Here is a 25,608-nt window from a genome sequence, read left to right on the forward strand (position 1 = left end):
AAGTACAAGACCAACTTATCTTTGTAGAGACATATTTTATTAATTCATTCTGGCCTTTCCTAAAACTATACAAATGGTTGTTGATTTGCCACTGGTCCTGGCTACTCAGGCTAATGCACATGCGTAGCATTCTCCTTGAATAAGTGGGGCTAGCAGGGAAAATGCTGAGAGGCGGAGCAATAAGGGCAGGGAAGGAGAATTTGTCTTGTCTAGGAAAGTAACATCAGGAATGCCCTACTAGGTCTGAAGGTGGCAATTGAGATGAATCCTTATTCCATTTAATGTTGTCATGGTTTCAAGTTTAAGCTCTCCTTTCAGAGATTGCTACCATAAATTAAGCTAACAAGTGTAAAACTCTTAAATTGCTTGGCTATACAATTGATATCATCTGTTTCCTTTTTGTTGGAAATGCCATTATAATACCAAAATCTAGAGTGTAAGAAAGATACAATCAGGCCTACATAAAGAATGAAGACATCTTTCCACTGTAAAGTACATTTGGCTGAATTAGTGTCAGCCCTGGTCATGTAGTGCCCAGAAAAGCATTTTTGGTGACAGATTTAGAAATAAAGCCAGGAAAACATGTATTAAACCTGTCTGGTTGTAGCTACAGAGCTAATGTCTTTATGGTAATTGCAATCCTTAAAAATACATTATCTTTCTCAATGTTATTGCAGTGTGTGGTGGTGTTGAAGAAAGCAATAATTTGTAAACAACCCTTGGCAGAGAGCACAGAACTTAATTTTGTTTAAATAAAGGAGACTAACATTAGAATTCATGTGCTGTATCAAGACTGGCAAGCAGTTGTAGTTGTTTTGATATATGCACTGGAGCATTCATGATTGCTTAAATATTAACTGTTCCATGAATATACAAATATAATAGGGAAAAAAGAAGCCATGATTAGGGAAAAATTTTACTAAAAGAAATAAATTTGAATTATCTGCTCATATTGGTAATTTAGATGCTTTTATTCCAATGACATCCAGATTCCTTCACTATCGTTCACTATCTCTTTTCTTTTCAAGGACAATCCGATATAAATGGGTGTTGTGTGACGTTGCTATATGTTAGGACTGTTCCCTTGACACAGAGGAATTAGGCAATTTTGTTTTGTTTTCTGAGTATAGGGCTTGTTGATAAATTTGCTGAATCTCATGTGGCCATTTATATAATTCCCAAAGGAAAAGAGGGAGATCTGAAAGGGCTTCCTACCGATACAGTCTATAGACTTGAACTTTTATCTCACATTTAAGTTGGTTTTTTTTTTTTTTTCTTTTTCTTTTTTTTTTTTTTTTTTTTTTTTTTAGGCAGAGTTTCACTGGGTTGCCTGGGCTAGAGTGCATTGGCATCAGCCTAGCTCACAGCAACCTCAAACTCCTGGGCTCAAGCAATCTTCCTGCCTCAGCCTCCCTAGTAGCTGGGACTACAGGCATGTGCCACCGTGCCCAGCTAATTTTTTTCTATTTTTAGTTGTTTGAGTAATTTCTTCCTATTTATAGTAGAGACGATTCTCACTCTTGCTCAGGCTGGTCTTTAACTCCTGAGCTCAAACGATCTGCTGGCCTCGGCCTCCCAGAATGCGAAGATTACAGGCATGAGCCACCGCGCCCGGCCTCACATTTAAGTTTTAATACACTTTAAAGATTGACCTGCTTAAATGTATCCAGAAATGTTTCCTTTAGTGATATCCACACTTCTTTACTACTTCATTTCTTATATCCTTCATGTGAAAATCAGTTTTTGTCTCTGATCAATATATATTCTAGAGCAGGCATCCTCAAACTACGGCCTGTGGGCCACATGCGGGTGTTTTTGCCCGTTTGTTTTTTCACTTCAAAATAAGATATGTGCAGTGTGCATAGGAATTTGTTCATAGTTTTTTTTTAACTATTGTCCAGCCCTCCAACGGTCTGAGGGACAGTGAACTGGCCCCCTGTTTAAAAATTTTGAGGACCCCTGGTCTATAGTAATTCATGCAAGAAAATCAGGTGCTTCTCCCAAACATTCCTCTCCAGATGAGAACCGTTCTCTTGCAGTATGTGCTCCTTTCCTCATTCTGATACTTCTCTGTGCCACTCTGCCATTGTGGAAAATTGCTTTGTGGCAGGGATATAAGGTCCACTGCTTTGTTTCCATATAATGGATGGTTGCACATGGACCTAGGCACACTCTCAGTCTTGGTCTTCAACCCCTAGTGGGGATGCTGACACAGAAAATGCAATATCAGCATATGCCTGTGCTATGGACAAGGCTGATGCTTCCCTTCCTTGACACACACACACACTCTCTCTGTCTCTCTCTCTCTTTTACATACATCCATTGTGTTCTGATTTCATATGAGTAAACTCTGTTTGGCATAGGAGTCAACACGTTAGTCTCCTTAGGTGTAATACACATTAGCCCTGAAATTTATACAGGTAAAATACATTGGTAATGCTGGAACTTTTATGGCAAGTACTGAAACCTGATGTCTGCAATTTAAAATTTGGTAATCTGATTCCAACTTACTTGCTAAATATCTAAGCAACAATCCAGATTTTCCAATAAGAAGTGAATTTCCAGCTTGAATATGAGTTGTAAGACATGAATGGTCTGCTAGGTTATCTAGTCCATCACTCTGTTAATACATTTTAGACAAGACACACTATAGAGTCATTTAAGTGTATTTTCAATACAGTTTTAGGTGAAGGATGAGGGATAGTTTAGAAGACTTATGAACAATGTATCTGAAATCTTCACAGCATGGAGCATACTATTTGGCTCCTCTGCCTTTGGATAAATAGATGGTAAATTATGATACAAATCAGTCTCATTTTTGTATGAATTAATCAAGAGTACTCAGAGCGATTCTGTCGTTCAGATGCCACAATTGCTAGACATTTTCTCTCTAGTTTTAAATTGACACTAAGCTTTGAAAACATGTTGACACTTCAACTTGTTATATGTGTAAGTAATTGTGAGAGGACCTAGGCATGCTGTAGACAATTGCCAAACATTTTCTCGCCTGGAAATTCTTTCAAAGTAGTCTAGTGGCTCTCAAACTTTAGCATGCATCAGAATCACCTGGGGGTGATAATCAGAATTTTTTTCCTAATATATTAAAATGGAAATTGCTATCCCACACCCTCAGAGTTTCTGATTCAGTCAATTTGGAGTAGGGCCCAAATATTTGCATTTCTAGTAAGTTCCCAGGTGATGCTGATATACCGCTGATCCAGGGACCAGGGTTTGAGAACCAATGAAGTAGTCAATGCCCATGAAATCTCAATTTTTTTGTTCTATTTCTTCTGTTGCCTGGCCCCCCTCAGGCTTAATTATGCTGAACTTATTCAGGACAAGGATTATAATAACTTTTGTCACTAGCCTCACCATTTTCCAGCTGCTGGCTCTACTGCCTCCTCTATTACCTGGTTATTATCCATAGTCAATATTTTGAACAAATTATTCCTTCACATTACCTCTTCTTTCAGGCTATCTGTATCTTTTAATTTTGCATCCTTTGTGCTGTATTCAAACAGTGCTTGAAGGTCACTAATGTTTAGATTTCTCTAAACATCAAATCAACCCTAATTATTTTTGGCCTGTCTATAGCATATATTTATTCAACATTTGATGAACAAAATTGATATAAATCCTCACCTTTACGCAGTTCACAATCTGGTGGATAAGACTGTATGAACAAAATTATATATTGTGGAATAAATGCTATAACTAATATATATCTACATCACTATAGGAAAACAAAAACAGAATTTATTAATTCTATTCAGGGAAGTTGGGAAAGGCTTATTACTAATAACTACCACTCTCCCTGAATGATCCTTTCTGTACACACCTTCTTCATCACCCATGACACTTAATTCAATCTAGTATATCTTTAATACCCAGTGTGCTTAAGTTGCCAGGCTGTGTTCTGGCACCAACGCTTATTAAATTGTTGAAATAGATCAAACCACTTATGCACTCTATCTTATCTATAAAGTGGGCATATTAATAACTAACTCCCAGAATTGATTTGAGGATTTTTTTAAAAAGTGATGAATATTAAGTATGATGCATATTAAGCAAAGTGCCTGGCCCATAGGCCCATGATAGATGGATAAGAAATGTTGGTTGTCCTCCTCCTTAAAAAAGGAGTAGAGTACTACCACCTGATGAAAACAGATGAGCATTCTGAGGTCAGGAGGAATATAAGCAAACCTTCACCCATTTGTGTGGTGAGCAAATATGTATTGAGTGCCTATTATGTGCTAGCCATTGTTCTAGATGCTGAGTACATATTAAAGTGAACAATGCAGACAATAATGCCCTGTATTTGTGTCTAGCCTAGCTGAAGTGGGGTTGGGGAGGTAGGAGAGGATAATAGCTAGAGAAAAATTCACAGTGATAATAGGGGCCACATCCCAGAGTTACTCTCTGTGAAGATGGGAAGCTAAGGTGATCGTGATAATACACTATCTTATTTAATTCTACAAACATTTCTATGAGTATAGGTACTTATCTAATGCCCATTTTATAGGTAAGAAAACTGAGACATGGAGTGTTTAAGTAACTTGCCCAAGTTCACACAACTATTACATGGTAGAGTCAAGGTTCAATCCTGATTCTTTCTGAACCCAAATCTGCACTCAATAATTATTCTGATTAGAAATTTGAACTTCAGTACATGAGTTATGGAGAACCATCTCCTTCCTAAAGCCAGCCCACTCTAGAGTTACCATTTTTTTTTGTTCTGGTTATGACACACCATTCTTTTAATCATCAGAACTTAAAACATTTGGAGTCTTTGTTCCCTCTTGCTGATCCCAGTATTCAGTGACTAAATCATGTTTTTCTTTACAATATCTCTTGAATTTGCTCTTTCTTTATCTTTTCTACACATATCCTAGTTATCATTTCAACTATATCAGTCCTTGACATTTGCCACCAAATTACTCACCTACATGTTTCTTTTCTGTATAATTTTGTATTTTCTACTAAATTCTGAGCTTGAGGCTTCAAAGTTACCATGCATCATTTATTTCCTTCTTGTCCCTAGTGTTCAGCACAATCCCCAGCTCACAGTGTTTCACTGAATGTACAATCTACATTCAAATTTGCTTTGCTCCTAACCTGCCTAAAAATGCACGATGCTCCATTTCCTGAGGGGCAAATTAAAACTTTATTCTGGCATTCATTCCCACATACTCTAAGCAGATATGGTATCCTTGAAAAGTCTGGCCTTTGTAGTCAACCTCTGTGTGTGTGTGTGTGTGTGTGTGTGTGTGTGTGTGTGTGTGTGTGTGTTTGTATGTGTGTACCCACATGCACATATATAAAAACAAGTGCGGAATTAAATTTAGAAGTATTGCTCTATAGCCCACACAAGTGAGAGTTTATATGGAGAATAATCTTCATTCAAAAACATTTATTGACTATCTAGTATGTTCTAGCATTCTCCTAGGTACCGTGTATAAAAAAAATATCACTAAAGCAAGGTCTCTACCCTTGAAAGAGCTCATATTGAGTGCAAGAAACTACTGTGTTGAAATGTTTACAGTGAAAGAACATGGTCAAAAAAGTCATTAATTGCTCCTAAGATAGAGAAGCCTTCAGAATGAAGTGTGGTACCATGAAATACAGCTAGGTATTTACGTCGCAGATTGATAAAAAAGAGAAGGAAGGGGCGAGTCTACACAACGAAAACAACTTGTGCAAAAGCACAGTGGTATGAAACTGTGTGATATGTTCAAGCAATTGAAGTTAGAGAGCATCAGGAGGCAACTTAGAAAGGTAGACAAGGGCCAGATCAAGAAGGGTATTGTATGCAAAATCAAGAACTTTGTTTTTCTAGAAGATGGCAGGAGGTTATGCAATGGAAATTTTGAATGGATTCTAATTACCATGAAAAAAAAAACCATTTGAAAATTTACATCTATGTAGTAGAGGTTAAATTAACTGCAATTGCTTATTGTAGAGAATAGGATGCAGGAGAAAGGAACTTTCACTCTGTGAGAGGTTGTTACAGCAAGGAGAGTGACCAGTTATTTTCAGTTCCCACTGAGGACAAAGCAAGAAGAAATAGGCTTAAATCTCAGCAGAAGGGAAAATTACCTACAGAAGGGGGTCCTTCACAGAAAGATTGAGTGTGACTGACGTAGATCATTAAAATGTTGTCTCAGGCTCTCTGGCTGTGTGCTGGTTTCTGTGTACTCAAACAGCCCAATTTCAAAGACATGCCAAGACTGAATATTGTCAGGCTTAAATGAGGGTATTTGGAATAATGAAATTTCATGTGTCAATTAGTTATTCAAATATCTTGCTATCTGCTTAACTAAAGTTTTGGAAATGCATTTGAACATGTAATATATAGATAGCATTTGTATTTATTAGAAAAAAGAGAAATGATCAGAATTAGCTATAAAAATAGGTATCCTATTAAAGGTATTTGGTATTCATGTACCATTTCAGAAAGTTATTAAAGATTAGGTAGATAGAATTAATTTAAATTAAGTTATTAATCTTTATGTATAACATTTATTGGTCAGATGATTACAGTTAAAATTGCTATATGGTTTATTAACTGATGGTACTTTATCAGTTAATACAGTGACTCGCTGTCTTATTTTCATCATGATTCATTGATAACTCAGCTTATTAAAATAATATAAAACTTCTTTTAGCTTTCTCATATATTTCCAATTTCTAGAACTGCTGTTTGTGTTTTTATTATTTGAAGATATATATAAGACAGAGGCTTCTAGAGTGACCATTTTGCTCATCCTTTTACATCTTATGAAAAGAACTCATATATCGTCTCATGTCCCTGCTTAACTGTGGCAGGTGACAGGAAAATTGAGAAACCACAGACAGGGATACAAAAAGGCACTTTGCTTCTCGCTACAGCAAATCTTGACATTAATATGGCATAGCCACCATTGAGACTTAGGCAATCTGAGCAAGTATTATTTAGATATTTTATGTTAATGTAAAATTTTAACATGATTGCAGCTATCAAATGGAAATCAATTTTATTTCTTAAGAAACTAACTCAAATGCTTCGGAAGTGATTTTGTACACACCTAGATTAGATTGCTCTTGTTCTACCCCAAGAGATGTATATACATCCAACTAGTTCACTTGGAAGAGCAAATTATTGGATAAATGTCTTTAACCAGTAGAATTGATGAAAGTGAATCTTCTTAGTTGTCTTTTGTGCTGACATTGACTACCATGGAGCCTGAGAGAGCTACAATGGCTAATACGTAAATGGTGTAGACTAGGTAAGAGAGACCCAAGACATGATAATACAAAGTAAATAAACTTCAGAGTAAAAATTTTTTATAATATTTTAATGTTACATATTTAATTTAAAATAATTGATCTAAGGGTCATACACATAGAAAAAGATTAAAAAGACCACCCATTTGCCATGAACTCCTGCCAGTTTGAAACATTAAATTGACTTTGTGAGTGAGATTATTTTTTTTGAGATAGAGTCTCACTCTTTTGCCTGGGCTTGAGTGCTGTGGCATCAACCTAGCTCACAGCAACCTCAAACTCCTGGGCTCAAGTGATCCTCCTGACTCAGCCTCCCGAGTAGCTGGGACTACAGGCATGTGCCACCATGCCCAGCTATTTTTTTTTTTTTTCTATTTTTGGTAGAGATGGAGTCTGGCTCTTGCTCAGGCTGCTCTTGAACTTCTGAGCTCAAATGGTCCGCCGGTCTTGGCCTCCCAGAGTGCTAAGATTATAGGCGTGAGCCACTGTGCCGGGCCTATGAGTGAGATTTTTCAAAAAAATAAATATTTCAATATATATTAAGCAATTTGTTTCCAAACCCAACCAAGATATTTCTCAACTTGACAAGAGAGGCATGTGGCCATGTTTGCTCATGCTTTGAAGGGAATATTATGATTCTAAAAAAGCATATACATTCTCTATCTACGAGCCTTTCTGATTTCATGAAAGATACTAAGATATTTATTTAACTGAAATGTTATGCTTTATGTTTTTAAAATGTAACCATCAAGTATACTAAATTTTGTTACCAAAATTAAGTTTTTAGTGGATCTGATAATGTTTATTAATAAAAACAATCTTTGAAAATTAAGCACTTATAAGTATTCATGCTAGAAAGCTAAAGCTTTTTATTGCAAAACAATATGACACATGTGAGAAGTTAAAGAAAAAGAATATCACCCATAAAATTGATATGAGCACAATGCTATTTTTCTGTTTCTGGGTTTCCTTTCCAATGTTAGTGAAGTGCATTTTATTTTAAATTATAATGCACTCATAAAATTTGGTGTACCAAAAAACTAGGTAGATTTTTGTTGTTGTTTAGTATTGTGTTCTTTGCTTTTTTTCTTAATTTTTGCTTTTATCTCCATATAGTTCATAAAATATAGATCAATTTCCTTTCCTTTACGAAGATATACCTGCAGTTTCTCCCAAGCACTGCATGGTTTTAGAATTTTAGAATTTAGGAGATTAATTTGTAAGAAAAAAGAAAATGTTAATTTCTTTATAATAATAAATGGAATGTCCAGCATATTCTGAAAATGATGCATTTTGTGAAAATATAACTGTAATCTCAGGTAAAGACCTCTGTTTAGGAATGTGAACCTCCCATTGATTCCTCTACAGCTGCAAGCCTTACTTAAGACAAATTGTCCTTGAGGTTTCTGTTGCTTTTTGTTCTTATAGCTTGTCCTTGAATTGTGTCTTTTCCACCTTGTAGTATTTAAAATTATGTAGTGGATCAGCATGACAATGTAAAATTTTAAGTATTTTACCTATGTGGGATAAAGTAATCCCAGAAACTCTAAAAGAAATAGTTGTGACCACTTACTTGAACTATCAACATCATGCCTTCTGTGGCTGTTTGCTGGTTTGGAACCTTGGGACTAATAATTCTTCTAAGTATGTAAATAGTTGTTTAAAAGCTATGGTACAAAACAACTTCAGTATGGACCTGATTTATTAAATGCTATGTGTTTTTCTTTTTTTTTGTCACTAAAACAATAAGGATTAATTTACTCTGTAATTACCTAAATATCCTCTGCAGCCTTTTCATAAACCTGTTTGTGAAGAATCTTCATTTATTCTAAACAGAATAATCCTTAAAGCTAAAAACCCCGAATGAGTATGAACATCAGTGGACAAACCCATCATCTAAGGATTATAGAATTAAACATCCAATAGAATGAGAAAAATTTCATACTTTATGCTGTATTTATGCTTTGTTACTAAGTAAATCCTTGATTTTATTTGCAGCTTAGTCTAGTATGAGAGTTATATTAAAGAAAACACCAGATTCTCATATATTTTTTTGTTCTATACTTTAAAGATTTTGATCATTATAATTGTGGCATCTCTTTTCTAGTGTATCTGATAAGGAAATACAGTATATAAGCAGGCAAATAAAACTTCTTGTATTATCATAATTGCGTGGTCAGATACCTTTTACAACTCAGAATAAGAACAACCTTGAGAATTCTTTTCTGATGGCCCATGCAAGTATAGCAGGGTGAAATGTGCTTACTCTTTTACATTAATTTATGCCAATGATGGCTAGAAATAAGTATAATCTCACAAATGAATCCAGCTTTCAAGAATATATTTTTGTAATAAAGCAAAGAACAGAATGATGATAATAGAAGCACACATTAAGTTGGACTATTACTATCAATACTTAAATGAATGTTCTCTCATGAAAAGCATAGTTCATTTTGCCATAATGATTCAGACATTTTTGAAAATATAGATTAAGGTTTAATTTGGTACTTTTATTGGTCATGTTTCTCACTTTTAAAATATGGAGCCTATTTTAAAATCCAGAGCATTTTACTAGACCACATAAGAATCTACCGAAAACATTTTTTTTAATTTTAAATTAGTTATAATGAATTCATTCATTCACTCATTTCACTTGTTTAAGAGAACATCTGCATTTAAATTACTAAAAAATGTGTTGTTTTCTTCCAGATCAGAGACACTAAATCTTCAGATCAAAAAACAACGCTTTTGCATTTTATTGCTGAAATTTGTGAGGAAAAATATCGAGATATCCTGAAATTTCCTGAAGAACTCGATCATGTAGAAAGTGCAAGCAAAGGTAATTGATTTGTAACTGCTTTGAGACTATTCCTTCCTAGTATATTTTATTTTAAATGGTAAGATTAAAGAATCTATAAACTTTATTCATCGTAAAAGCATTTTCATTTGTTTGCTGATACAAGAAAAGCAGGAATATAGTTTCCATTAGCTTAGCCTATATTTAATAGAATAATGCATTTAATAATCTTTGTGTTCATTTTTTAACACTTCTAGGTTTTCAAAGCTTTCATATCTGATTAGATAATATGTTCATTCTTTCATTTGATAAACAAGTATATATTATTTGCAAAGGAACCATACTATGGGGCTTTTGGTGATATAAAAATGATTATAAAACAGTTGTTGCTTGAGTGTGTTTAAAATGTAGAAAGTGAGAAAAAATATATTTATATACACATGCAAACATGTTGTAAAACAAGGATGAATGTGAGAAGTTCTACAGGAAAAGATAATGTCCTGTAGTTTAGATGAGGGAGAAAGTACTTTCGAATGGGTAGATAAGAGGCCCAAGGATGAAGTATGAGGATAGGGTTTTACAGACACAGAGAAAGGCTTATTTTCCAACATGAGCAAAGTGGCAGAATGTTTTAGGATAGGTGCAGAGAAAAGAAGATTTGGTACGTTCCCAACACAAACAAATGATAAATATTTAAAGTGATGGATATCCTAAATATCCTGATTTAATCACCATACATTATTTGTATGTATCAAAATATCACATGTACCCCATAATATATACAATTATTATGTATCAATTTAAATTTTAAAAAATAACTTTAGGTATTTATATACATATAAAACTCCATTTGTATATACAGTATTAATATGTTTTGTATAGTTACAGAGAGAGACATTAAATTATATTGTGTACTAGCCACTACTTCTACTGACAAAGGTAGACTATAGAGCACAGCCTTTTAAGTTAAATATGATAACTCTCTAATCCTAGTTCTACTACTTACTGGTTCTGTAACCTTAAGCTAATAATTTAAACTTCCATGTTTTTGTTTTCTCATCTTTAAAATGAGAATGATATGGCCGGGTGCGGTGGCTCACACCTGTAATCCTAGCACTCTGGGAGGCCTAGGTGAGCAGATCCTTTGAGCTCAGGAATTGGAGACCAGCCTGAGCAAGATTGAGACCCAGTCTGTATCAAATATAGAAAAAATTAGCTGGGCATGGTGGCGCATGCCTGTAGTCCCAACTACTCAGGAGGGTGAGGCAGGAGGATTGCTTGAGCCCAGGAGCTTGAGGTTGCTGTGAGCTAGGCTGATGCCACAGCACTCTAGCCCGGGCAACAGAGTGAGACTCTGTCTAAAAAAAAAAAAAAAAAAACCTGAGAAAAATAGTAACAATAAGATTAAAGGAGTTAACATGTACAAAGCATCCAGTAAAATGCTTGATATATAGGAAGTATGTAGCTGTTGCTATAGCACTATTTTTTATAGTAGTAGTAATAATTGCTATACTACTAAGAATATTGTAGTTGTTTCTATTGTCTTATTAGAAGGAAATAATCATAAGGATATCTTATAGTTTCTCAAGTATGTATTAATATTATATTCAATTCTCTTTGTTTACTTCCTATGCCTGGACTTTGGTAAATCCTTTCATATTTTTGTTTTACAATACCACCAACTTCTCTTTCCCAGTCCATTTCAAGATCAATATCTCTCGGTTGTATTTTTATTATTTCTGATTTTGTGTATTCTTCCTGCTCGTGTATTCAAAAGACTGTTACCAAAAATCCTCTTTCTATCTCACTATTTGGGCTGTAGCAATACCCATTCTCAAGTTATTTTGACTAGTTCTTTTTCTTTCCCTATGAAATTCAGACTTAGAGTTCTCAACTCAAAAAGTTCTTAAGCACTTTCCGCCTGCTTGCATCCCTCTTTCATTTCCTCCTAGTTCTCATTTCAGTGTACTCAGACATATATTCTCTTGAGCCGTTTTTATTCCTTTATAATAATCCTGTCTATGTGTACGATTTCATGCTATATCCCCTGCCTAGAAATCCCACCTGCCCTGTCCTCTAAGACAACTGACTATCATTTGTCAAATCACTGTTCAGAATCTATTTCCTTTTTCTTTTTAAAAAATGTTTTGTTACTAAAGCCTTAGGAAAAAATACTTTAGAATTCAGTCTGCAGGAAGAAATAAAATATGGTGAAAGGTCAAGCCAATTACCTCTTATTTATAGTTACATACTTTTCCTTGGTATTTCAGTCTAGCTTGTCTTGTTTGCTTAATGTACGTTTCATCCCTGTATGATTCACACTCTGTCACCTTCAGTACTATGTATAACGTACATACACACAGACACACACACACACACATATTTTCATATTCTACCCCCCAAAATAAAAAATAGATCAATACTATATAATTAATTTTATTTGATGATAGACTATCTCCTTGTGAAATTATACCTATGTCTTTAAAAACAAAAAAAAGTACCTTTTTTTGTAGAGGGATATAGATAAGACAAAACTAATTCAGTTAAGGAATAAATTATTTAACTCATGTTCACAGAACAATTGTATGACTACCAGTAACTTATTCTATATTTTTGCATTATTAGAACTCAAGTACCTACTTTGGTAGATTAAGGATTTGTTTTTATCTGGCATAGCAAATAACACATTTATTTTAGTTCATTACTAAAGTCACCAGCCTCAAAATTACTAGCAAAGGGGGGAAAAATAACTTTGAAGTGAAAACAAAACAAAAGGAAAGAAGTAGGTAGGATCCTTGGAAAAACTTATTTGATATTTCCTTTTACTCCTTGTAAAGCCAAGCTTCTAAAATTGTGTTCATTGGAAGATGCAAAGCTATCATGTAAACCAAACATATTTTTCTAAAGCTCTGTAACTCAAAGATATTGGGGGAAAACATCATTTTTACATTACAACATATATGTATATATTATAGAATAGAATTCAAAATCTGCATGAATTTTTAAAATAAAACAGATGACTTCAAAGAAATTTCACACTGGCAGCAGATCCCTAGCGGTACATGTCTCTTCCATTAGGAGTACTTTGGTGGGAAAAGTTTCTGAAGTATTGCCTGAAGACTGAGAGAGCGGTATTGTTTTGAGTTGGGTTTTTTCTTTCTTTACTTAGTTAGTTTGTTATTCAGTTAATTATAATTGCAGGGAGAGGCGAGACAAATACGCAGGGTAAGGGAAGAGAGGGTGTCATAACCCTTATGAAGCTCAGAAGCAGTCTGTATTATGTAACTTTATTATCAGGGAAACTTACAAAATAACATTGCTGTGGTCATTTTATTCTAGTTGAAATTATAAATCTGTAGGTCTTTTTATTCATGTTTGGCATATTAATACTAATGAGTCTTCGGAGAAAAAAATGGTTGTTATAGAAACTCTGATGACTTTAAAACACTGAAAATACTTTTGATAAACCACAATCGCCTTTCCCCCAATGACTAATTTTAAAGAGTGTATATATGTGTGTCTGTGTGTGTATGTGTGTGTGTGTGTATATATATATATATATATATATATATATATATATATAAATACCTATAGCTAATAGATGTATATTATATAAAGCATTGCTGGTTTACTAGACATATTTGATAAATCCTTTATTTTTTTCCCCTGTGGGTTTCACTTTAACTTTCAGCTTTGAGGATTTTTATAGTTTGATTTAAAACCTCTACTGTTTTATAGGTCGGCTCCAGGGATTAAACCAAAAGGGTTAGTAAAGTTTAATTAAAACTATTCAATTCAAAAGAGGAAAAAATTTATATTAATGTATTTGAAGGCACTATTAATCCTAAGGTTCTGCATAAATCCAAAATAGATTTCACTTCAGTTAAATTAGTGCCATCATACAAGATAAAAGCTAGTGAAGTTTCCTATGAACAGTGTTAATTTTTTACGAATTAAATAAATTATTGTGACTTTAACGATCAACTATACCTTTTGATATCTGCCGTGTTTCTATGACATATTAGTAACTGATTAGCTGTTTATCTACTCTGACTTCTTCATGGGTTTAATAATGATGAAAATTCAGGTTAAAGGAAATGTTAAAAGGGAAAATAATCTATGAAATAAAGAAAAAGGAAAAATGAAAATAATATCAGAGTAAAAAAGTTTGGGGAAAGAAGAAAAAATACATTTTCATAAACTCCAGAGCTGGTAGAAGCTTTAGAGTTTATCTAGTCCCTGCTATAAGGGACCCAAAGTGGCATTTAGCCCAACTTTATCATTTAGAGTTGAAGAAACTGAGAGCCAGAATGATGAAGGAATTGCCCATGACCACAGTTGAGTGATAGAGTCAATGTATGTTTGCCAGACCTCATCTAATATTTCATCCACAATTTTACTTCATTTGTGGTTTATAATATACAACAGAGATTCATGCTCACATATTTGAGAACATATAGAAAATAAATGCTGACAAAATGAAAAACAAAAACAAAAAAAAAAACCTACTGGAAGTGTAAATGCTACTTCCTCTATGTAGTTGCCCATAGCCTCTCTAGCCCCATTTTGACAAAATCAACCCCTTCTTCCTCTCTGTCACAGCAGCATTTTAGTCTTATTAGTAATATAGCATATACTACATTTGCATTTTTTATTTAATCATTTGCTTTTATCTTTTCCTCCTAGATTGAGTTCTTTAGTGGCAAGGACTATGTCCTATTTGTCCTTACAATCTCAGTGCTAGCACGGCATCTCAGAAGTGCTCAATAAATGCTTATTAACTTGAATTGTTTGCATATCATTTTGGTATAGCAGGCATATTTCAAAATAAGGCACTGTCGGAAGTTGACAAATTGAAAATAGCAGCCTAAAAGTACTGTTTGCTGTAAATATGAGAGAAGAAACAAGGTATGTTAGAATAAGGAAGACACTGGGACTTAAAAATATTTCCTGGTTCACATTTTACTTCTTTCAAGGAGAAGGTTAAAATTGGAAACAATCAGGTTAATAATGGAGAAGACCTAATCTTATGGAGGCCACCAAATCATAAAAGTTTATGGTAAATAGTAAGGACCAAGTCTCAAAGGACCTAATGAGAGCAAACTGTCTCAATGGAATATATAACTAACTGATGATTGTCTGGTATCTTTTATTCTAATGCCTGAAAATTACTTTCATATTATCTACTATTTCATTAAAAATCTTTAAGATTTTTCTATAATCTGTGGAACAAAAATCTATGGAACAAAATCCTACTGTTTTTAGAGCATTTAACTTATTGTGACTTATAAGACTTTACATGTAAGAGAGTGTCAAAGTATAACATTTTTTAATACAGGGTGCCCTAAACATCGCCATATGTAGGGAAAATGAGAAATTGTAGTTAAATGTACCTTTATTTACAACATATTCATTACAAAATTTTACAGAATTTTTTTGGTATGGAGATTTTTGGGACACCCTGTTGATCTAACCTTTTAGAAGCATAGAATATACGAATGCGGCAATATGTCAGTATAATTGACCTTAGTTAAATGTTAGCTTAGTTAAATGTTCGCCGTTTGAGTAAAATTGAGTACACATATACCACTGTATCATTTTAATAAATCAGTCAAATTGTTTGTTCAGCTGCCTTTGGACTTTTTGTATATACTGTTTAAAATAACTTAAACATTTTTTGCTGAATGAATTGCATTCTTTTCTATAAACACCATAAATGTGTTCTAAAATTTAAAAGAATATCATTAAGTTTTAAAGAGCCAAATACATATTTATCTACAAAAATTTGACAGTTTGTTATAATTCTTTCTTTCTACTCTCACCAAGTCCCTTCTAATTTTTCTAAACAAAGTGAGCATCTTTAAAATTGGAGAAACAATAATAAGTCCAAAACATTCATAGAAATTTTTTGTTAATTTTTGGCAAGAACATTTAACACAAGTTCTACCTTCTTAACAAATTTTTAAATGTACGATACATTATTGTTGACTGTCAGTACGATGTTCTACAGCAGGTTTCTGGAGCTTGTTCATTAGTTAAGTAAGATAAATAAGTTCGAGAAAACATGATTTTAATGTGAAATGTCACAAGGACTTAGGAAAGAAAGTTATGTTTTCGTCTTGCTGGCCAGTAACCCTAGTCATTACCAACCAGTGTTTTCAGTTCATAACATATAAACACTGTAATTTATTTTCATTTCTATAGGAAACTAGTGTGTAAACACATTAATATTTTCAGGTAACAGTGAAAGGAAGCAGAGATCATGGGCATTTGGATTTGAGTAAATTATTTCAACACAAATCAAGGATTTCTTATAGAATTGTATAGGAATCTGTCAGGGTACTTGGCATATATATATATATATATATATATATATATATATATATATATATGTTGGCCAATTAATTTCTTTCTATTTTTATGGTAGAGACAGGGTCTTGCTCAGGCTGGTTTTGAACTCCTGACCTTGAGCAATCTGCCTGCCTCGGCCTCCCAGAGTGCTAGGATTACAGGCGTGAGCCACCACGCCCGGCCAGAGCCCCATGTATTTTTTTAAAGGCCCAGTTTAAATCCCACCACTCTATAAAAAAGTTTTATCAAATTCTTATAACTTTCAGTGGTTTCTTACTTTCCTCCTCTACCATAATACTTCTTTGAACCTTTTAGTTTGGTACTTGATCCTATACTCATTTGCATCGCAATGTAACAGTTTCTGTATTTATTACTGCATTCTGGCATGTTGCTTTCTCAATTATGCATGATATCATTAGTCTGCTTTTCCACAGCAAAATCTAACACAGGATTGTCATGGTAAATACAGCTCAATGAATGCTTATTAAACTTCAACCTGATCATAGTTTCTCTCTTTATTTAACCCCACAGTGAAACTTTCTGGGTACTTATTATTGATGAGCTAAAATACATTTGCAGATATTTAATTTCAACTTCATTAAGCAACAAGTAGAAAACCAAGTCTTCAAAAGTATTCTTTAAAAGTGGTCATTGAAGGGAAAAGTAATCTGTGCTTTTAGAAATCATTATAGTAGTTACTCTTGGGGTAGGTTAGTGACTAGAATGGAGTATGAGCAGTCTTCTTGAGTTCTGGTCATGTGGAATCCAGCAATCAACTTGGTTATCATTATTGTGCTTTTTACTACTACTAATCCTTCTGATATATTCATCAATAAAAATGAGCCTTGTTTAGGAATGTGGGGGTTAGGGTTTTCAGGAGATTACCAGAAGAGTATCAGAGCTACCTGAGCAAATGCTGCCATTCTCCATATTTTACATATTTCAGTCATGGTTTGAACACATGGATCAAGCCATAGTTAGTACCATTGCTTTTGTGATTTCTTGAAATTAACTGAGGTCTTTTGTTAGTATTTGTATTCCACAAGTTGATGAGGCAAATTTAGCAAATAGCAAATATAGCACTTCCTTGTGCCAATTTCATATGACCCGAACTCCTTAAGAATATTTTCCTGTGAATCTGTCAGAAGGGAGCTGTCAGTCTTTGTTTGTTTTGTGTTGCTTTAACAGAATACCATGGACTAAGTAATTTATAAAGAAAAGAAATTTATTTCTCCCAGTTCTGGAGGCTGGGACGTCTAATATCAAGGTGATGGCATCTGGCTAGGGCCTTCTTGCAAAAGAGCAAAGGCATGAGAGAGAGAAGCAAGAGGGAATAGAACTCGCTTTTATAACAAATCCACTCTCTCAATAACAAACTCACTCCTGTGATAATAATGTCATGGCTTTGCCCTCATAACCTAATCACATCTTAAAGGTCCCACCCCCCTCGACATCTTCACATTGGGGATCAAGTTTCCAGAACGTGAATTTTGGAGATACATAGAAACCACAACACTGGCATTTTTATTGTAAGATTCACTGAAGTAGTAAGGAGAAAACTCAGACTTCTATTGTAAGCTAATATCTCTGTGGCAAAGGATTCTGGTATAGTCATATCTGAATGAAATATGCTCTAGAAATCATATGTCTAAGGATGAGAATCAGCATATTCATTCTAGTTTCAACATTGACACTAGCTACTTGTTTGAACATAGTTTGGCCATCTAACCACTCAATGCCTATTTCCTCATTTGTAAAACAATATTTCTTTTTTGTTTGTTTGTTTTTTGTTTTTTATTTCAGCAGATTATGGGGGTACAAATGTTAAGGTTACGTATATTGCCCATGCCCCCCTCCCCCCTCCCACCTGCCTGACACCCGATAAATGGATAAATGTTATTCCTCTATGTCCACTTAAGTGTTGATCTGTTAATACCAATTTGCTGGTGAGTACATGTGGTGCTTGTTTTTCCATTCTTGAGATACATCACTTAATAGAATGGGTTCCAGTTCTATCCAGGAATATACAAGAGGTGCTATATTACCATTGTTTCTTAAAGCTGAATAGTACTTCATGGTATACATATACCACATTTTATTAATCCACTCATGTATTGATGGGCCCCTGGGTTGTTTCCACACCTTTGTGATTGTGAACTGTGCTGCTATAAACATTTGAGTGCAGGTGTCCCATTTGTAGAGTGTCATTTGATCTTTTGGGTAGATGCCTAGTAGTGGAATTGCTGGATCAAATCGTAGATCTACTTGTGTCACTTTAAAGTATCTCCATATTCTTTTCCACAAAGGCTGAACCAGTTTGCAGTCCCACCAGCAGTATAGGAGTGTTCCTATCTTTCTTACTTTGAAAAATAAGAGATGGTAGTATTTAGCCTACTTATCTCTTAAGGTGATTATGGTAATAAAATTAGATATTCAATGTGAAAATGACTTCAGAAAAAGTTGTTATATATAAATAATGGTTTCGTATTCAAGCTAATGTGAGGATATTAATTACAGTCGATTTAGATCTGGGTTTTTTGTTTGTTTCAATCCTATTTTAAAAATGAGGGATAGAATTCACTTGTTAAATCATAAAGCTTTCTGAAATAATATTTGATGCCATTCATTTTATTTTCTTTACATATTCTAATATTCTTTTCCATTTTTGAGCCTTTTAGAAATAAGACTAAAAAGCTAATCACAAAGGCCCATCTCATTTTGGTTGCCATCTCTAAGCGTTGATGGAAGAATCATTGTCCTACATCCAAGGGTTCATCATAAAAGTTCCAATGTCCTATTTTATTAGGATATCTTTATCCTCAGCATGTATAAACATAGAAGAAAAGAAAAAGCGTACAGTATTTCATTGAATAGTCTAAGTAATTGATAGTAAAATTTTAGGAGCAAATAAAAAGGTATGAATTTAAAAGATTATTATAATAACTAGTAAAAATGATAATAAAGCATTTCTTTTATGTGCATTTTAAAGGAGTGGATTCTGCTTGTGTTTGTAGCGGAAAACCTAAAGCTAATGCTTATGCTAACTATTGTTTCTTCACTAAATTATGCATTTTGTGATATCTAATAGTGGTCATAATAACCATTACCATTTATAAAGAGCTTACTAAGTGCAGTACCAGGCACTGTATTCAGTATGGTTTTATAGAAAAAGAGACTGAGGCTTAGAAAAGTTAAATAAAATTCTCAAGATCACCTAAGTAATAAGAACTAAAATTTTATCTACTTCTTTATCCTTTATTCTTTCTACTATAACATCATAGAGAGTGATATTAAAAACATAATTGAAAAGAAATAAAGTATGAAGATTTTGTTCATAAATTTAAAATAATCTGATAAAGCAATATAAACCTTAGTACATTCCATATTTTTATGGGAATATTAATTATTATAATTAGAAACATCCAATGAAATCATACAAACACTGCTTTACCCTAAAACTGCAGTAAACTATTGAATATTTAAAGTAGTATCATTAGGATTTAGGGTTTTATTCTATTGATTTTTCCCTCTACGTGTCCACAGAGAATAGTAACACATCTTATGATGATGACCAAAGAATAGATATCTCTGTTGCCCACCCTTTTTGAGGTGTATCGTTGTCAAATAAATGCATGTTTATTTAACTCTACCAGTATAGGGACCTGTAGTTACTAAATTGCACATTTTTATCCCTTGGTTTAAATACATCAGTTTTCTTCAGTTGTCTATTCTCTGGAAATATATGTATACTTTAAATTAATTTGTGCAGTTATTCACATATCTTTTACTATTCAACACCACACTGATGTTTTTCAGAGGAAAATGAGTTGTCTCAAATATTTCTATTAATTACCTGAGTTGATATCTCAGTTTACTTAGAAGTTCATTAGAAATGATTCTCTATCCCTAAATGAACAAATGACACATGAATAGAATGCTCTCAAAGGAAAAAAAACATGCCAAAAGTGTTCAGCCTCACCAGTAGTGGGAGAAATGCACATAAAACATTAAGGTAGAAGTTTCAGCTATCAAACTGGCAAAAATAGACAAAAATCAAACTATATCATATATTCAGTGCTGGCATAGGTAGTAGAGGTGAGATAGTTATGTATTCATTGTCCAAGTTCAAGATGGCTTCAACTTGTTGGAAAATCAAAAATCACCCAAGGAAAGGACAGAATTGAGAAAAACATACCCCTAAATAAACTGTGAAAAAGAGCACTTGCTGATGGTATAAGATCTGAAACAATAAGGTAACGCATCACCTTGATCAACCTCATCTGGGAATGTGAGCTCAGGACAACTCAATCTTCACCACTGCACATATGCATGTCTGTGAATGGCCACAAAATTGCTGCCTGTACTGACTGAGGTTACAGATTGAGTTTAGTGTGTAGACAAATTTGTAAATATGAAATTCATGAATAATGAGGGTTGACTGTATATTTATATTTATAATCATAAAATAATTTTAAGAGATAACTCATAATACAATTCAATCATTCATTCACTCACTTCCTGAACAAATAATTATTGAGCACCTGTCACATGCCTGGAACCATTCTAGATACCTGGGCTATAGTTGTGAATAAAGCAAAGTTCTTAATTTCATAGGAGAAACAGATAAATATATAATTCCATTTAGTCTTAACTTATGAAGAAAAATAAAGCAAGTTAAGGGAATAGATAATGGTAGAGGGTGCTATATCACAGAAAGCAGTCAGGAAGGGCCCATTGAGGAGGTGATATTTGACTAGAATCTTGTTTGAATTAAAGTAACAAATCATGTTTGTATGTCTGCGAAGGACATTCCAAGCAATCAAAAGAACAAATGCAAAGGACCCCGAATCTTGTACACGCTTAATGTATTTGAGGGAGAATAAGAGAGCCAGTATGGCTACAGCAAGGTTGAGTGAAGAAGAGAATGATAGGATAAGAGGGGCAAGATCATGTATGGCTTTGTAGAACCAGGCATGGACTTTGGATTTTATTCAGAGGTTTATGGGAAATGATTAGCAGATAGAGAGTATGGAAATAATAAGATCTGACTTTTGTTTCAAAGAATCATTCAGGCTGCTGTGTGGAGAAGTGAATTCCAATGGAGGGACATCAGGAGATTACTGAAAGTGATCCATTGACAAAAGCTGTTAGCATGGATTAAGGGTGACAATGGTAGAGGTTATGAAAAGTAGACTTTTTTTTTATTTCAGCATATTATGGGGGTACAATCGTTAAGGTTATGTACATTGCCCTTGCCTCCCTTCCCCCCTCGAGTCAGAGCTTCAAGCGTGTCCATCCTCCAAATGGTGCGCATCATACTCACTATGGAAAACTAGACTTTTAAAGATAAAGCCAACTGCATTTGCTGATAACTAAGATGTAGAGTATGAGAGTAGAACTTCTTTGACAGTGACTCCAAAGGTTTTGGCCAGAGCAATAGAAAAGAATGGATTTATCACTTGACGTGGGAAAGATTGTGGAATAACCAGGTTTGGGATTTGGGAGTATCAGTTTTGGATATGTTGCATCTTAGATGCCTGTTAGATATTAAAATGAAGATGGCAAGCTGGCAGTTGGATATGAGAATGTGGAGTTCAGGGAGATACTGGGGCTAAAGAGAGACATGTGAGAGTCCTCAGAATATAAGTTGCATTTAAATCCATTTGGATAGATAATATCAACAGGAGAATGAGTAGAGAAGAGAAGTGGCTGAAATACTGAACCCTGGGGCAAGGGATTTAGGTAACCTTCAGGGTGCTTTAAAGTGAGTTAGAAGGGCATCTATCTGAGATGGCACAAAAGGCTTTTTCTTGGGTACTTCCAGCATAAAGTGTAATTTAATTTGATTAAAAATGGAAAGAATAATGATAGGTACAATTTGTTGGTCTACTTTATTATAGCAGAGTATCAGATGTTGTTCTGTTACAAATAGACCATACTGTTTGTATTATCTATGAAGGAGCCTTTGTTTTAAGAAAAAATACTAATGTACTCATGTACCACACACATGGATGTGTATATATACAGAAATATATACATATAAATTCACATATGCTTACACATATAAAATAGCCCTGAAAATGACCTACTTCTCTCTATTAACTCTTAATAATGATAAAACCCCACATACATATTTATTTGGACATTAACACATGTGAAATATTATGCAGTGTTCTGGGATATAGAGGATCTGGAAGTATGCAAAGATTTATCACCTTGAAATTCTTGTGCTTTATAATGTACATTATTATTTTTACTATTGATTTTGTAAATCTTTGGGACCAGGCGGTGGCTGACGCCTGTAATCCTAGCACTCTGGGAGGCCGAGGCGGGCGGATCGTTTGAGCACAGGAGTTGGAGACCAGCCTGAGAAAGAGCGAGACCCTGTCTGTAGTAAAAAATAGAAAAAATTAGCCGTGCATGGTGGCACATGCCTGCAGTCCCAGCTACCTGGGAGGCTGAGGCAGGAGGATCGCTTGAGGCCAGGAGTTTGAGGTTGTTGTGAGCTAGGCTGACGCCATGGCACTCTAACCCTGGCAACAGAGTGAGACTCTTGTCTCAAAATAAATAAATAAATAAATCTTCGGGACCAATATCTTCCAGTCAGAAGTCTTAGCATATTGACGTCCTTACAGAAAATGCATTGAAGAGAACAGATATCATTTTTGCAGCTTTGGAACTCTACTACCAAGCGTTCTTCACCATGTTTTTTAATATTAAAAATTTCTTCAACATACACTCAAAATACTTTCAACCATTGCCCCCTTTTTTAAGACTGATGTATATGTCTGTATTTTGATTATGCTTGCATGCACGGAAATATAATTATTCTGAAGGGAATTAACAGGCAGGTGATTTTAAGAAGTAGATACAGTTTCAACATGGATAGTAAATAAGGGGTTTGTGGTAATGATCAGAGCTGTCTGAAAGATCACGAGGATGGCTAAATAGTAGAAAGAAGAGAGCTTTATTGGTGATATCAGTTCGCAAACCAGGAAGAAAGTCTCTGGAGTGTACTGAAGGTACTCTCTCTTTGAAGAGGGAAGGGGCAGGTTGGGTTTTTGTGCCTCACAAGGTCCAGATTACACAGTAGAGTCATACATGTTCAACATGTTTTGGGGAAAAGTTATACATATTTATGAGGGAAGCTAGGCATGTGGGTAATGGGTACACATATATGTAATATACGTTCCATGTTCACATTGGGGCGTGGTTTCAGCATTAAAATGAGGTAGAATTTAGTTCTTTACTTCAAAAGGTGAACTATAGGGCACACTGTGTGCAACCTCCATAAGCTGGCTGAAATTGGCTTACGGTCTGCAATTGCTTATCAGACATAATGTAAGGCCAGTCCTCTGTCCAATGAGAGTCATAGTGGTTTGAATTATAAATCAGAGTTAGAAGGGGTCTCATAGCTCCTGTTGTTAGGGAGTTTAGCAGGAGCCTAGTATTTCTTGTAGCTGTAGGAATTTAGAAATTTGCATGCTACCCAGGACCTAACCCTCAACCTGTAGGTAACTTTTGTTTCGTTTACCTTAGGATCCATCTTAGTTGATAAAGGGGCATCTATTTTGATCTCTCAGACCACAGCATAACGTCTTCCAAGGCCATACACCATTGCCATATGGCGGTGAACAGCACATACTCCGACAGTTTTCCATTGCTAACCGTGAAGTTAGACAGGTGTTCTCTTGGAAATAAGTAAGCCATACACCAGTCCAGCTAATTGCTCTGCTTGGGAAATGCTATTTACCAAATAAAGCCTAGAAAAGTTAAATTACATTATATACCTTATGAACTCTGTCTACTTGTATATAACCAGCTAGTCTTGAATTACAGTTGATCCAGTACTGGAAATATTATGTGATTTATATAGTTCTCTCTTGGAGAGGAATATACAAAATTTATCACTGATATTTTAATTTTTCTCTATTACTTTTAAAAGCAGCAATGTAGGTTACAGAATTCTCCATGTTGTCAGATCTTTAATAAATAAATAAACTTTAATAAGTGAATAAATAATAGGCATAGAATTAACCTCCAGAAGGAAACATTGCTTAGCCTTGAATCAGTTTTTTTTTTTTTTTTTTTTATGGTTTACCGACACAGTTTGAACTCGTTAATCATACAGTTGTAGGGTCCCCTGATGTTTTGCTGAAAAGTCACTGACAAGATGCAGATTAACTGGAGAAAAGGCATATAAATTGATTTAACGTGTATACACAAGAGTCGTCAGAATGAATACCCAGTGATACAGGGGAAATTGTCCATTTTTATGTTTGGCTACAACAAACTTTGGATAACTGTGTAGAAATATGATTGGACAAAAAGGGTCTGATCTAATGCTAATATACTGAGTGGGGAAATGCAGCAAGGCCTGTCTAGATTCTTCTTGGCCTCTCTAAGTAAACATTTCTTCCTTCTGATTATGGGGCAAGACCCTCTCTGGAATGAGGATCTTATGACCTATAGTCAAAGAAGGTAGGTTAGATAATTTCTTTATGGACAGTTTTTATACAGATAATGTAGAGGAAAATTTAGAGTGATATTTTTAGTTTTTATTGATGGCTTTATGGAAAAAGTGGTTCTGGTTTCTATGACCCACCTCGGGGAACAGGGATTCAAGTTTCTATGACTAGCCTTGGGAGAGAATGAAACTGAGAGAGATAGGAGAGCAGGAAAAGTTCTGAGAAAAACTTTTGCTTCCGAGACTGCTTCTGAGGGCTTCATTTTGGGATATTGTTTTCTGAGTCCCAACACAGTCAAATCTTATTTTATATTAATATAAATTCCTCCATGACTACAGTCTCCTTTATTAGCAGCTGAGGAGCAGTGAGACTAAAAGAGAAAAGATTCTGGAAAAATGTGAGACTTCAGTATGTATTGTATTGTGGCATTAGTGGTAGATGAGGAAACCCCCAATGGGGAGAAAAATTACAAAAACAAAAGGAATAGTATTTGTATACAGATATTGCACCTAAACGATATATATGATAATTAGAAATTACCTGTATCTATTTTTCTAATCACTCATGATTTTCTGAATGAATTTCATTTCTAGTATCATCAGTGTCATACCACTAACATGTAAAAGTAAAATAAAACTTCTAGAATTAGCTATAATTTCAGATTCAATATCATCAATTAAATTTTAAAGTATAAAGGAAGTATTTATTCTACCTCTCCCAATTTCAAAA

The 25,608-nt window shown here is 34.4% G+C and overlaps 1 protein-coding gene across 3 annotated transcripts in view; it reads left to right on the top strand.

Moving 5' to 3' along the window:
- The window catches only part of DIAPH2 (diaphanous related formin 2), an 824,298-nt gene that overhangs the window by 402,446 nt on the left and 396,244 nt on the right, over positions 1 to 25,608 (top strand). For all 3 annotated transcript variants that reach the window (XM_075999380.1, XM_075999381.1, XM_020285092.2), the window contains one exon: positions 9,973 to 10,102. In XM_075999380.1, coding sequence (XP_075855495.1) covers positions 9,973 to 10,102 — 130 coding nt within the window. The remainder of the gene's footprint in view (positions 1 to 9,972; positions 10,103 to 25,608) is intronic.

The sequence above is a fragment of the Microcebus murinus genome, chromosome X, assembly GCF_040939455.1.
Source record: "Microcebus murinus isolate Inina chromosome X, M.murinus_Inina_mat1.0, whole genome shotgun sequence".
Classification (NCBI taxonomy): Eukaryota; Metazoa; Chordata; class Mammalia; order Primates; family Cheirogaleidae; genus Microcebus; species Microcebus murinus.